This window comes from Eucyclogobius newberryi, unplaced genomic scaffold, assembly GCF_026437365.1.
Source record: "Eucyclogobius newberryi isolate DKJ021-1_F unplaced genomic scaffold, fEucNew1.0.hap1 SCAF_21, whole genome shotgun sequence".
Lineage (NCBI taxonomy): Eukaryota > Metazoa > Chordata > Actinopteri > Gobiiformes > Gobiidae > Eucyclogobius > Eucyclogobius newberryi.
In genome coordinates, this window is record NW_027315846.1 from 28812009 (window position 1) to 28824075 (window position 12067).

The 12067-nt window shown below is 54.1% G+C and overlaps 2 protein-coding genes across 5 annotated transcripts in view; one reads left to right on the forward strand and one right to left on the reverse strand.

Annotated features, from left to right (window-relative positions):
• Positions 1 to 12067, forward strand: part of LOC140370223 (protein NLRC3-like) — a 300708-nt gene that overhangs the window by 208375 nt on the left and 80266 nt on the right. The gene's annotated exons all lie outside the window — the stretch shown is intronic.
• dync1h1 (dynein, cytoplasmic 1, heavy chain 1) overlaps positions 328 to 12067 on the reverse strand; it is a 71894-nt gene continuing 60154 nt past the window's right edge. For both annotated transcript variants that reach the window (XM_072457275.1, XM_072457274.1), the window contains exons 70-77: positions 11627 to 11844; positions 10597 to 10700; positions 7395 to 7603; positions 5134 to 5287; positions 4591 to 4733; positions 2352 to 2520; positions 1428 to 1552; positions 328 to 743 (exon numbers count right to left, since the gene is read on the reverse strand). In XM_072457275.1, the coding sequence (XP_072313376.1) occupies positions 615 to 743; positions 1428 to 1552; positions 2352 to 2520; positions 4591 to 4733; positions 5134 to 5287; positions 7395 to 7603; positions 10597 to 10700; positions 11627 to 11844 (1251 nt within the window). In that variant the 3' untranslated portion in view covers positions 328 to 614. The remainder of the gene's footprint in view (positions 744 to 1427; positions 1553 to 2351; positions 2521 to 4590; positions 4734 to 5133; positions 5288 to 7394; positions 7604 to 10596; positions 10701 to 11626; positions 11845 to 12067) is intronic.

Sequence of the window (12067 nt, forward strand, 5' to 3'; positions counted from 1 at the left end):
TGAATTTAATGTCCTCATTTTAACACATTTAAAAGGAATGTTTTTTGGGCGATTACTTAAAGGACCCTAATGGCACCAAAATACTGAACAGTACTCTAAGACATAATCCTGCAATCAAAGTATTGCAGTGATTTGGGGTTAATAGATCGACAGTGATTTGATTTAAAAATGACAAAATATCTCCTGTTTTTTGTCCCATGACCCAAAGTGCGGCTCATTTGTCATGTTCCTGCGTCATAGACTCATGACGTTAACATCCTGTTTAGCGACTTGAGCTTTAATCTACTAATCGCTTCAGTGATACAGACATAAAACGTCACAACAATATGTATTTTAATGAAGTTTATTCAAATTGGGAACAGTAATCCTTCTAAAATCACATCACAGCTTTTCATCTTAAAAACTTAACGTTGCTTTTCCATTTCCATAACTCTTCTTCAAACAACTTGATCACATTCTCAAACCCTCAACTCACCTCCACATTTCTTCTACATGACTTTTCCCTATGTTTATGATCACTACATTTGTATTATTACTGCAAATATTGAATGAAACAAACTAACTACGACCAATTTAAATGTGGGTAAATATAAGAGGTTTTAGGGCGTTGCCCTCTACTCCGTGCACAGGACGGCCACGCCGCGCTCGTAGAAGCTGTGAGGGTCTTCTTTAGAGGCGATGTCGAAGTCCACAGTGAAGATGAGGTCAGCGCGGGTGAAGTTCAGGTACACAGGCAGAGTGACCTGCAGAGAGAGCAGCGTGAGCAGAGAGACCTACAGAGAGAGCAGAGAGACCTACAGAGAGAGCAGAGAGACCTACAGAGAGACCTACAGAGAGACCTGCAGAGAGACCTGCAGAGAGAGCAGAGAGAGCAGCGTGAGCAGAGAGACCTGCAGAGAGACCTGCAGAGAGAGCAGAGAGACCAGCAGAGAGACCTGCAGAGAGACCTGCAGAGAGACCTGCAGAGAGACCTGCAGAGAGACCTGCAGAGAGAGCAGAGAGACCTGCAGAGAGACCTGCAGAGAGACCTGCAGAGAGAGCAGAGAGACCTGCAGAGAGAGCAGAGAGACCAGCAGAGAGACCTGCAGAGAGACCTGCAGAGAGACCTGCAGAGAGACCTGCAGAGAGACCTGCAGAGAGACCTGCAGAGAGACCTGCAGAGAGACCTGCAGAGACAGGATGTGGCATGTCTCAGGCAAAAGTAGAAGTAAACTAGTATTGGAAAGTATGCAGTAAGCAGAGTATTCATACTGAAAAGAACAGGACAAAATGTGAGTTCTATCAAAACTAGTACAAGACCAAGAAGGACAGAAAAAGTAAAGTTATAAAACATATATAAGATGTTTGGTCAGTATTAAGTGTTTTATTGCATTAGAAAAGCGTCTCCCTCTGGAGCAGAGTGAGGGTCAGTGCGGTGTAAGTTCCACCTGGTGCCTGGTGAGGGCGCTGCACTGCTTGACCCAGCGCAGCTGCGTGAGCGGCAGCTCAGTGGAGATGGACGTGGACAAGGAGAGTTTGTTGTTGGCACATGTGGCTCCCTGAAGCTTCAGACCTGCAGCGAGCACAAGACTATATCATGTATATGATGTCATGTATATGATGTATATGATGTATATGATGAATATGATGAATATGATGTCATGTATATGATGTATATGATGAATATGATGTCATGTATATGATGTATATGATGAATATGATGTCATGTATATGATGTATATGATGAATATGATGTCATGTATATGATGTATATGATGAATATGATGTCATGTATATGATGTATATGATGAATATGATGTCATGTATATGATGTATATGATGAATATGATGTCATGTATATGATGTATATGATGAATATGATGTATATGATGTATATGATGTATATGATGTCATGTATATGATGTATATGATGAATATGATGTATATGATGAATATGATGTCATGTATATGATGTATATGATGAATATGATGTCATGTATATGATGTATATGATGTATATGATGAATATGATGTATATGATGAATATGATGTCATGTATATGATGTATATGATGTATATGATGTATATGATGAATATGATGTATATGATGTATATGATGTATATGATGTATATGATGTATATGATGTCATGTATATGATGTATATGATGTATATGATGTCATGTATATGATGTATATGATGTATATGATGTCATGTATATGATGTATATGATGTATATCATGTATATGTCATGTATATGTCATGTATATGATGTATATGATGTATATGATGTCATGTATATGATGTATATGATGTATATGATGTCATGCACACTAATGTCTGGAGGACCAGCACGTGGAGCGTGTGTTTGACCTTTGATCCCGAAGCTGCAGGCGTCCAGCGTGGCCCCCTGGGCCGTGGTCACGTTCACCTCCAGGTACAGCTCCTCCAGGGACCAGCTGTTGGCCTGGGCCACGTACTGTCGTGTGGCCGTGATGTAGGCCTCAGGCACGAACAGACTGCCCAGGCACACGTGGATGTTCTGGAGGCACAGACACAGTACTTTACATGTTCAGCAGGAGCAGCACTGACAGCAGCAGCACTGACAGCAGCAGCACTGACAGCAGCAGCACTGACAGCAGCAGCACTGACAGCAGCAGCACTGACAGCAGCAGCACTGACAGCAGCAGCACTGACAGCAGCAGCACTGACAGCAGCAGCACTGACAGCAGCAGCACTGACAGCAGCAGCACTGACAGCAGCAGCACTGACAGCAGCAGCACTGACAGCAGCAGCACTGACAGCAGCAGCACTGACAGGAGCAGCACTGACAGCAGCAGCACTGACAGCAGCAGCACTGACGGAGCAGCACTGACAGCAGCAGCACTGACGGAGCAGCACTGACAGCAGCAGCACTGACAGCAGCAGCACTGACAGGAGCAGCACTGACAGCAGCAGCACTGACAGCAGCAGCACTGACAGCAGCAGCACTGACAGGAGCAGCACTGACGGAGCAGCACTGACAGCAGCAGCACTGACAGCAGCAGCACTGACAGGAGCAGCACTGACAGCAGCAGCACTGACGGAGCAGCACTGACAGCAGCAGCACTGACGGAGCAGCACTGACAGCAGCAGCACTGACAGCAGCAGCACTGACAGCAGCAGCACTGACGGAGCAGCACTGACAGGAGCAGCACTGACAGCAGCAGCACTGACAGCAGCAGCACTGACAGCAGCAGCACTTACAGCAGCAGCACTGACGGAGCAGCACTGACAGGAGCAGCACTGACAGCAGCAGCACTGACAGCAGCAGCACTGACAGGAGCAGCACTGACAGCAGCAGCACTGACGGAGCAGCACTGACAGCAGCAGCACTGACAGCAGCAGCACTGACGGAGCAGCACTGACAGCAGCAGCACTGACAGCAGCAGCACTGACAGGAGCAGCACTGACAGGAGCAGCACTGACAGCAGCAGCACTGACGGAGCAGCACTGACAGCAGCAGCACTGACAGCAGCAGCACTGACAGGAGCAGCACTGACAGCAGCAGCACTGACAGCAGCAGCACTGACAAAGCAGCACTGACAGGAGCAGCACTGACAGCAGCAGCACTGACAGGAGCAGCACTGACGGAGCAGCACTGACAGGAGCAGCACTGACAGCAGCAGCACTGACAGGAGCAGCACTGACGGAGCAGCACTGACAGGAGCAGCACTGACAGCAGCAGCACTGACAGCAGCAGCACTGACAGGCCCCTGATTGAGCCCTTAAAGACTTTAGAGATTAAATGATGGATCTTTATCAAAATCACGTCCATTTTCTTCACTGGCTGATGCTGTGGCATGAAAGGGGGAGAGAGAGGAGAGACAATTGACAAATGTCGAGGGCTGGACTTGAACCCACCCACATGTGCACGCCTCTAACCACTGCACCACGAGTAAATATGATCCACATGAAACAAAAACTGGAATAATGTTTATCTTCTCACACAAATAAACAAAAGTATGATTTATTTTTGATGTATTATTTCACAGCCTCAGAAGTCTGACTGCACGTGACAGGGGCGCTGCACGTGACAGGGGCGCTGCACGTTCAGGGGCGCTGCACGTGACAGGGGCGCTGCACGTGACAGGGGCGCTGCACGTTCAGGGGCGCTGCACGTGACAGGGGCGCTGCACGTGACAGGGGCGCTGCACGTTCAGGGGCGCTGCACGTGACAGGGGCGCTGCACGTGACAGGGGCGCTGCACGTTCAGGTCGCAAACACTAAAGTACAATCTTGAAAAGTGCTTTCAAAAATATTTCAACGCCCAAAAATAGTTAGTTTGTTTCATGTATTGGTGCAGTGGGTGTGCAGTGAGTGTGCAGTGAGTGTGCAGTGAGTGTGCAGTGAGGGCGCAGTGAGGGCGCAGTGAGGGCGCAGTGAGGGCGCAGTGAGGGCGCAGTGAGGGCGCAGTGAGGGCGCAGTGAGGGCGCAGTGAGGGCGCTGTGAGGGCGCAGTGAGGGCGCTGTGAGGGCGCTGTGAGAGCGCAGTGAGGGCGCAGTGAGGGCGCAGTGAGGGCGCAGTGAGGGCGCAGTGAGGGCGCAGTGAGGGCGCAGTGAGGGCGCAGTACCTTAAGCTCTTGGGCGCCCCCGCTGGCCGCGCCCTGGGAGATGTGCTGCAGCTGCTTGATGCGCTCGCTGAAGTCTGCCACCCACTGGATGACTGTCATGGAGGCGGGGACAGTGTAGCGGCACCAGCTGCGGGGGAGGATCCCTGCAAGGACACACCCCAGTCAGCATGAAGGAGAGGAAGAGGAGGGAGAGGGAGGAAGAGGAGGGAGGAGAGGAAGAGGAGGGAGGAGAGGAAGAGGAGGGAGGAGAGGAAGAGGAAGGAGAGAGGAAGAGGAGGGAGGAGAGGAAGAGGAGGGAGGAGAGGAAGAGGAAGGAGAGGAGGAGGAAGGAGAGGAGAGGAAGGAGAGGAGAGGAAGAGGAAGGAGAGGAGAGGAAGAGGAGGGAGGAGAGGAAGAGGAAGGAGAGGAGAGGAAGGAGAGGAGAGGAAGAGGAAGGAGAGGAGAGGAAGAGGAGGGAGGAGAGGAAGAGGAGGGAGGAGAGGAAGAGGAGGGAGGAGAGGAAGAGGAAGGAGAGGAGAGGAAGAGGAAGGAGGAGTGCGTTACCTTTGACCAGGTCACTGATGAGCGTCCTCAGGTAGTTGGTCTGTTTCTTCTTGCCCTCACAGACCTGGACCACGTCAGACAGGTCCTGGCGGATCTCCTGCAGCATCTTCCCTCCCATCTTCACCTCCCGCTCGAAGAACCGGAACAGAGGGTCCTACGGAGGAGGGCAGACCAGGACTTTGGGTCAGATAAGAGGGTAAACAAAGCCCTGCTCGGACAGGACACCCCAGTGACCGTGGAGGTCAAATGCAGAGGAAAAGTGGACTTGAACTTCCGGTCTCAGAAGAATTGATTTGATGTGGAACTGTATTCCAGGGACATGACCACTCCTCCAGTATCTGAGGCTCCAATACCAGCCAAGTAATGTCTTCTGGACAAATGTCCCATATCAAAAATGGAGCTCCGCCCCGTTCATGACGGGCTAGAGTCCTGCTCATGCAGGACACTTCCACGCTGAGGCTGGGACAGAGACTAAGCAAAGGCTCCTACTCTATTCTGTCTGATGTTATAAGACCTGTCCTCCGTGTCTGGACCAGTCCTGTCCTCCGTGTCTGGACCAGTCCTGTCCTCTGTGTCTGGACCAGTCCTGTCCTCCGTGTCTGGACCAGTCCCGTCCTCTGTGTCTGGACCAGTCCCGTCCTCCGTGTCTGGACCAGTCCCGTCCTCCGTGTCTGGACCAGTCCCGTCCTCCGTGTCTGGACCAGTCCCGTCCTCCGTGTCTGGACCAGTCCCGTCCTCCGTGTCTGGACCAGTCCCGTCCTCCGTGTCTGGACCAGTCCCGTCCTCCGTGTCTGGACCAGTCCTGTCCTCTGTCTGGACCAGTCCTGTCCTCTGTCTGGACCAGTCCTGTCCTCCGTCTGGACCAGTCCTGTCCTCTGTCTGGACCAGTCCCGTCCTCCGTGTCTGGACCAGTCCCGTCCTCCGTGTCTGGACCAGTCCCGTCCTCCGTGTCTGGACCAGTCCCGTCCTCCGTGTCTGGACCAGTCCCGTCCTCCGTGTCTGGACCAGTCCTGTCCTCTGTCTGGACCAGTCCTGTCCTCCGTGTCTGGACCAGTCCTGTCCTCCGTGTCTGGACCAGTCCTGTCCTCCGTGTCTGGACCAGTCCTGTCCTCCGTGTCTGGACCAGTCCTGTCCTCTGTCTGGACCAGTCCTGTCCTCTGTCTGGACCAGTCCTGTCCTCCGTGTCTGGACCAGTCCCGTCCTCTGTCTGGACCAGTCCCGTCCTCCGTGTCTGGACCAGTCCCGTCCTCCGTGTCTGGACCAGTCCCGTCCTCCGTGTCTGGACCAGTCCCGTCCTCCGTGTCTGGACCAGTCCCGTCCTCCGTGTCTGGACCAGTCCCGTCCTCCGTGTCTGGACCAGTCCTGTCCTCCGTGTCTGGACCAGTCCTGTCCTCCGTGTCTGGACCAGTCCTGTCCTCTGTCTGGACCAGTCCTGTCCTCCGTGTCTGGACCAGTCCTGTCCTCCGTGTCTGGACCAGTCCTGTCCTCTGTCTGGACCAGTCCTGTCCTCTGTCTGGACCAGTCCTGTCCTCTGTCTGGACCAGTCCTGTCCTCCGTGTCTGGACCAGTCCTGTCCTCCGTGTCTGGACCAGTCCTGTCCTCCGTGTCTGGACCAGTCCTGTCCTCCGTGTCTGGACCAGTCCTGTCCTCCGTGTCTGGACCAGTCCTGTCCTCTGTGTCTGGACCAGTCCTGTCCTCTGTCTGGACCAGTCCTGTCCTCTGTCTGGACCAGTCCTGTCCTCTGTGTCTGGACCAGTCCTGTCCTCTGTGTCTGGACCAGTCCCGTCCTCTGTGTCTGGACCAGTCCTGTCCTCTGTCTGGACCAGTCCTGTCCTCTGTGTCTGGACCAGTCCTGTCCTCTGTCTGGACCAGTCCTGTCCTCCGTGTCTGGACCAGTCCCGTCCTCTGTGTCTGGACCAGTCCTGTCTCAGACCTGCTTTATACTATAAGACCATCTTTAGTGCTCTTGTTCTGGCAGGTTTAACCCTGGTCTTAAACAGATCACAGCAGAGCGAGGACACGTCCCGTCTCTGGTGGACATTGCACCTCTGTGAGTAGTTTGTGGGTGTTAGTGACTAAACATACAAGGGCGGGTCTGTAGTCTGGCACCGACCCGACCTCTGTCCTACTATGTGGCCAGTTTGATGAAAGTCAATGTGACGTCCATGGACAGAAAAACTGAACTTCATCATAGAAAGAACACGGACCTGAATAATGACCATTATAAAGTGACCGAAGCTCTACTCCCACAGCCACAGTACCTTGATGTTCTCCACGGTGCGCTTGAGCGGGTTGACCGTCTGGGGCATGAGCTGGAGCCAGTTGGCGGCGGTGGTGTGGAGCGTCCTCATCCAGGCGGGCTGAGTGTCCGAGGTGGACGAGCTGCGCTGCTTCTTCTCCGTCTCATAGGCCAGGTCATCCTCATCCTCCAGCATCTGCATTTTCAGCATCTTACCCATCATGTCCGTGCCTGCACAGCCCGATGGAGAGAGGGCAGAGAGAGAGGGCAGAGAGAGAGGGCAGAGAGAGAGGGCAGAGAGAGAGGGCAGAGAGAGAGGGCAGAGAGAGAGGGCAGAGAGAGAGCAGAGAGAGAGGGCAGAGAGAGAGGGCAGAGAGAGAGGGCAGAGAGAGGGCAGAGAGAGGGGGCAGAGAGAGAGGGCAGAGAGAGAGGGCAGAGAGAGAGGGCAGAGAGAGAGGGCAGAGAGAGGGCAGAGAGAGGGCAGAGAGGGGGCAGAGAGGGGGCAGAGAGGGGGCAGAGAGAGGGCAGAGAGAGAGGGCAGAGAGGGGGCAGAGAGAGGGCAGAGAGAGGGCAGAGAGAGGGCAGAGAGAGAGGGCAGAGAGGGGGCAGAGAGGGCAGAGAGAGGGCAGAGAGAGAGGGCAGAGAGAGAGGGCAGAGAGAGGGGCCAGAGAGGGCAGAGAGGGGGCAGAGAGGGGGCAGAGAGGGGGCAGAGAGAGGGCAGAGAGAGGGCAGAGAGAAGTGCAGAGAGAGGACAGAGAGAGGGCAGAGAGGGGGCAGAGAGGGGGCAGAGAGAGGGCAGAGAGGGGGCAGAGAGAGGGCAGAGAGGGGGCAGAGAGAGGGCAGAGAGAGGGCAGAGAGGGCAGAGAGAGAGAGGGCAGAGAGAGAGGGCAGAGAGAGAGGGCAGAGAGAGAGGGCAGAGAGAGAGGGCAGAGAGAGAGGGCAGAGAGAGAGGGCAGAGAGAGAGGGCAGAGAGAGGGCAGAGAGAGGGCAGAGAGAGGGCAGAGAGAGGGCAGAGAGAGGGCAGAGAGAGAGGGCAGAGAGAGGGCAGAGAGAGAGGGCAGAGAGAGGGCAGAGAGAGAGGGCAGAGAGGGGGCAGAGAGAGGGCAGAGAGAGGGCAGAGAGGGGGCAGAGAGAGGGCAGAGAGAGGGCAGAGAGGGGGCAGAGAGGGGGCAGAGAGAGGGCAGAGAGAGAGGGCAGAGAGAGAGGGCAGAGAGGGGGCAGAGAGAGGGCAGAGAGAGGGCAGAGAGAGGGCAGAGAGAGAGGGCAGAGAGGGGGCAGAGAGGGCAGAGAGAGGGCAGAGAGAGAGGGCAGAGAGAGAGGGCAGAGAGAGGGGCCAGAGAGGGCAGAGAGGGGGCAGAGAGGGGGCAGAGAGGGGGCAGAGAGAGGGCAGAGAGAGGGCAGAGAGAGGGCAGAGAGGGGGCAGAGAGAAGTGCAGAGAGAAGTGCAGAGAGAGGACAGAGAGGGGGCAGAGAGGGGGCAGAGAGGGGGCAGAGAGAGAGGGCAGAGAGAGAGGGCAGAGAGGGGGCAGAGAGAGAGAGGGCAGAGAGGGGGCACAGAGGAGCAGTGGTTGGGAAAAGACCTTAATATAGGAACACAAGTGGAGCTGACCTGATGTAGCAACAATATTAGAAGAGTAAATGACACGAGGAGCAGCAGGAAATGTCAAAAAAAACTATACAAATAGTGTATGTGTCATTATGATCCATAAGCACCAGCTGAACCTACGGCAGGGAAGGTGGAGGAGGACAGTGTGTGTGTCCATGTTCAGGTCCTGGCTCTGCTACAGAGCAACTGACCTCACCCAAACATTACTCATGTTTTAGTAATAATCAAAATAAAATGGTACGAAATTATCTTTTTGAATCATCAGGTCTGAGCGAGTCACAAAAAGACATTTAGTAATTCCAGTGTGAGGGGCGTGGCTAAAGCTAGTGTGCTTGTGAGGGGCGTGGCTAAAGCTAGTGCGTGTGAGGGGCGTGGCTAAAGCTAGTGTGCTTGTGAGGGGCGTGGCTAAAGCTAGTGTGCTTGTGAGGGGCGTGGCTAAAGCTAGTGCGTGTGAGGGGCGTGGCTAAAGCTAGTGTGTACGTGTGTGAGGGGCGTGGCTAAAGCTAGTGCGTGTGTGAGGGGCGTGGCTAAAGCTAGTGCGTGTGTGAGGGGCGTGGCTAAAGCTAGTGCGTGTGTGAGGGGCGTGGCTAAAGCTAGTGCGTGTGAGGGGCGTGGCTAAAGCTAGTGCGTGTGAGGGGCGTGGCTAAAGCTAGTGCGTGTGAGGGGCGTGGCTAAAGCTAGTGTGCTTGTGAGGGGCGTGGCTAAAGCTAGTGCGTGTGAGGGGCGTGGCTAAAGCTAGTGCGTGTGAGGGGCGTGGCTAAAGCTAGTGCGTGTGAGGGGCGTGGCTAAAGCTAGTGCGTGTGTGTGTGAGGGGCGTGGCTAAAGCTAGTGCGTGTGTGTGTGAGGGGCGTGGCTAAAGCTAGGGTGTGTGAGGGGCGTGGCTAAAGCTAGGGTGTGTGAGGGGCGTGGCTAAAGCTAGGGTGTGTGAGGGGCGTGGCTAGAGCTAGTGTGTGTGAGGGGCGTGGCTAAAGCTAGTGTGTGTGAGGGGGAGGGGCTGTGGAGCTGTGTGAGGGTGAAGGGGGAGGGGCTGAGGAGCTGTGTGAGGGTGAAAGGGGAGGGGCTGTGTGAGGGTGAAAGGGGAGGGGCTGTGTGAGGGTGAAAGGGGAGGGGCTGTGTGAGGGTGAAGGGGGAGGGGCTGTGTGTGAGGGTGAAGGGGGAGGGTCTGTGTGTGAGGGTGAAGGGGGAGGGGCTGTGTGTGAGGGTGAAGGGGGAGGGGCTGTGTGTGAGGGTGAAGGGGGAGGGGCTGTGTGTGAGGGTGAAGGGGGAGGGGCTGTGTGTGAGGGTGAAGGGGGAGGGGCTGTGTGTGAGGGTGAAGGGGGAGGGGCTGTGTGTGAGGGTGAAGGGGGAGGGGCTGTGTGTGAGGGTGAAGGGGGAGGGGCTGTGTGTGAGGGTGAAGGGGGAGGGGCTGTGTGTGAGGGTGAAGGGGGAGGGGCTGTGTGTGAGGGTGAAGGGGGAGGGGCTGAGGAGTGACATGATGGCAGCCAAGTACAGCTGCTGGAGAGTGAGGGTGGAGTCACTGTGAACACACTCTCAGCACAAGGACGATAAAGATGAGAGCTACACCAGGCCCACAGTAACAGTGAGAGAGAGAATGGTCAGAACGGTCAGAAGGAGCTCACCCTGAGTGGTCAGCAGGACCTTCTCGGCGTTACTGGGCAGACCGAGCCAAGATGGAGTCTGAGTGTCCGGGAGCAGCTCCACCCAGTGCATGAACTCCTCACGCCTGCAACACAAGAGCTTCACTTCAACACACGCTTCACCAGGACCAGGACCAGGACCAGGACCAGGACCAGGACCAGGACCAGGACCAGGACCAGGACCAGGACCAGGACCAGGACCAGGACCAGGACCAGGACCAGGAGATCACAATCATCAGTTCATCGTGGGTGAATTCGTCTTGTATTAAATCATTTCCGTCTTAAACTTTTCTAGAGCTTTTAAAAGTCTTTGTCATTTCTGGGTCTTTTGACTCTGAATAAAGACAGGGTTAAAGTTACAGTTCTGTTAGAATACTGGTTCTGAAGGGACAGCAGAGTTAACTCTTTCACAGCCGAGACCTAACAACTGATATCACTCAATGACCTGAACATGGGCCGATACCGACACTGGGCCGATACTGATACCGACACTGGGCCGATGCCGATACCGATACCGGGCCGATACCGACACCGACACTGGGCCGATACCGATACCGGGCCGATACCGATACCGATCCGATACTGATACTGGTCACACATCTGGGGGCAGCTCTAGTCCCACATGTTAAGGAGCTCACGCCTGTTATAGTTGTGTGTGTAATGCTCTTGTCTTCAGAGTCACTGCCTCTAGGAGACATGATCCATGTCCATGTGTGTCTCCAGGACAACAGACATGATCCATGTCCATGTGTGTCTCCAGGACAACAGACATGATCCATGTCCATGTGTGTCTCCAGGACAACAGACATGATCCATGTCCATGTGTGTCTCCAGGACAGCAGACATGATCCATGTCCATGTGTGTCTCCAGGACAACAGACATGATCCATGTGTGTCTCCAGGACAACAGACATGATCCATGTCCATGTGTATCTCCAGGACAACAGACATGATCCATGTGTGTCTCCAGGACACAAACGTCCCACACTGGTACTATCAGGGTGATGCCCACCGTATGCCCTCGGGCATCTTGATGTCCTTGTGTCCGTCCACCTTCAGGGCCAGTTTGAAGTCGCTGTCGAAGCTTCTCTTGGTGAAGATTCGATCCAGGAACGTGTTGAGCAGACGCTGGTCGAACTCGTTGTCGATGCGTCCTCCGTAGATGGACTGGGCCATGAGGGTCTTCAGGGCGGCCCACGGGATCTTGTCCGGGGCGATGTTCTGACGGCCCTGAGCACACCACAGTCACTTGTGTTAGGACATTTACATTCATCTGAATACTGGGCAGAATCATTTCTATCCCGGCTCATTTTTCATTGTATTAGATTGTTTGGACTATTTTTAAATGTTTTTTATCCTTATAATAAAATTCACAACAAAAAAAGTGTTTTTTTTTCTTTCTCCTTCTTAGGCCCAAAAACAATGAAGAAACCTTTTTTCAGTTTTTTCTGGT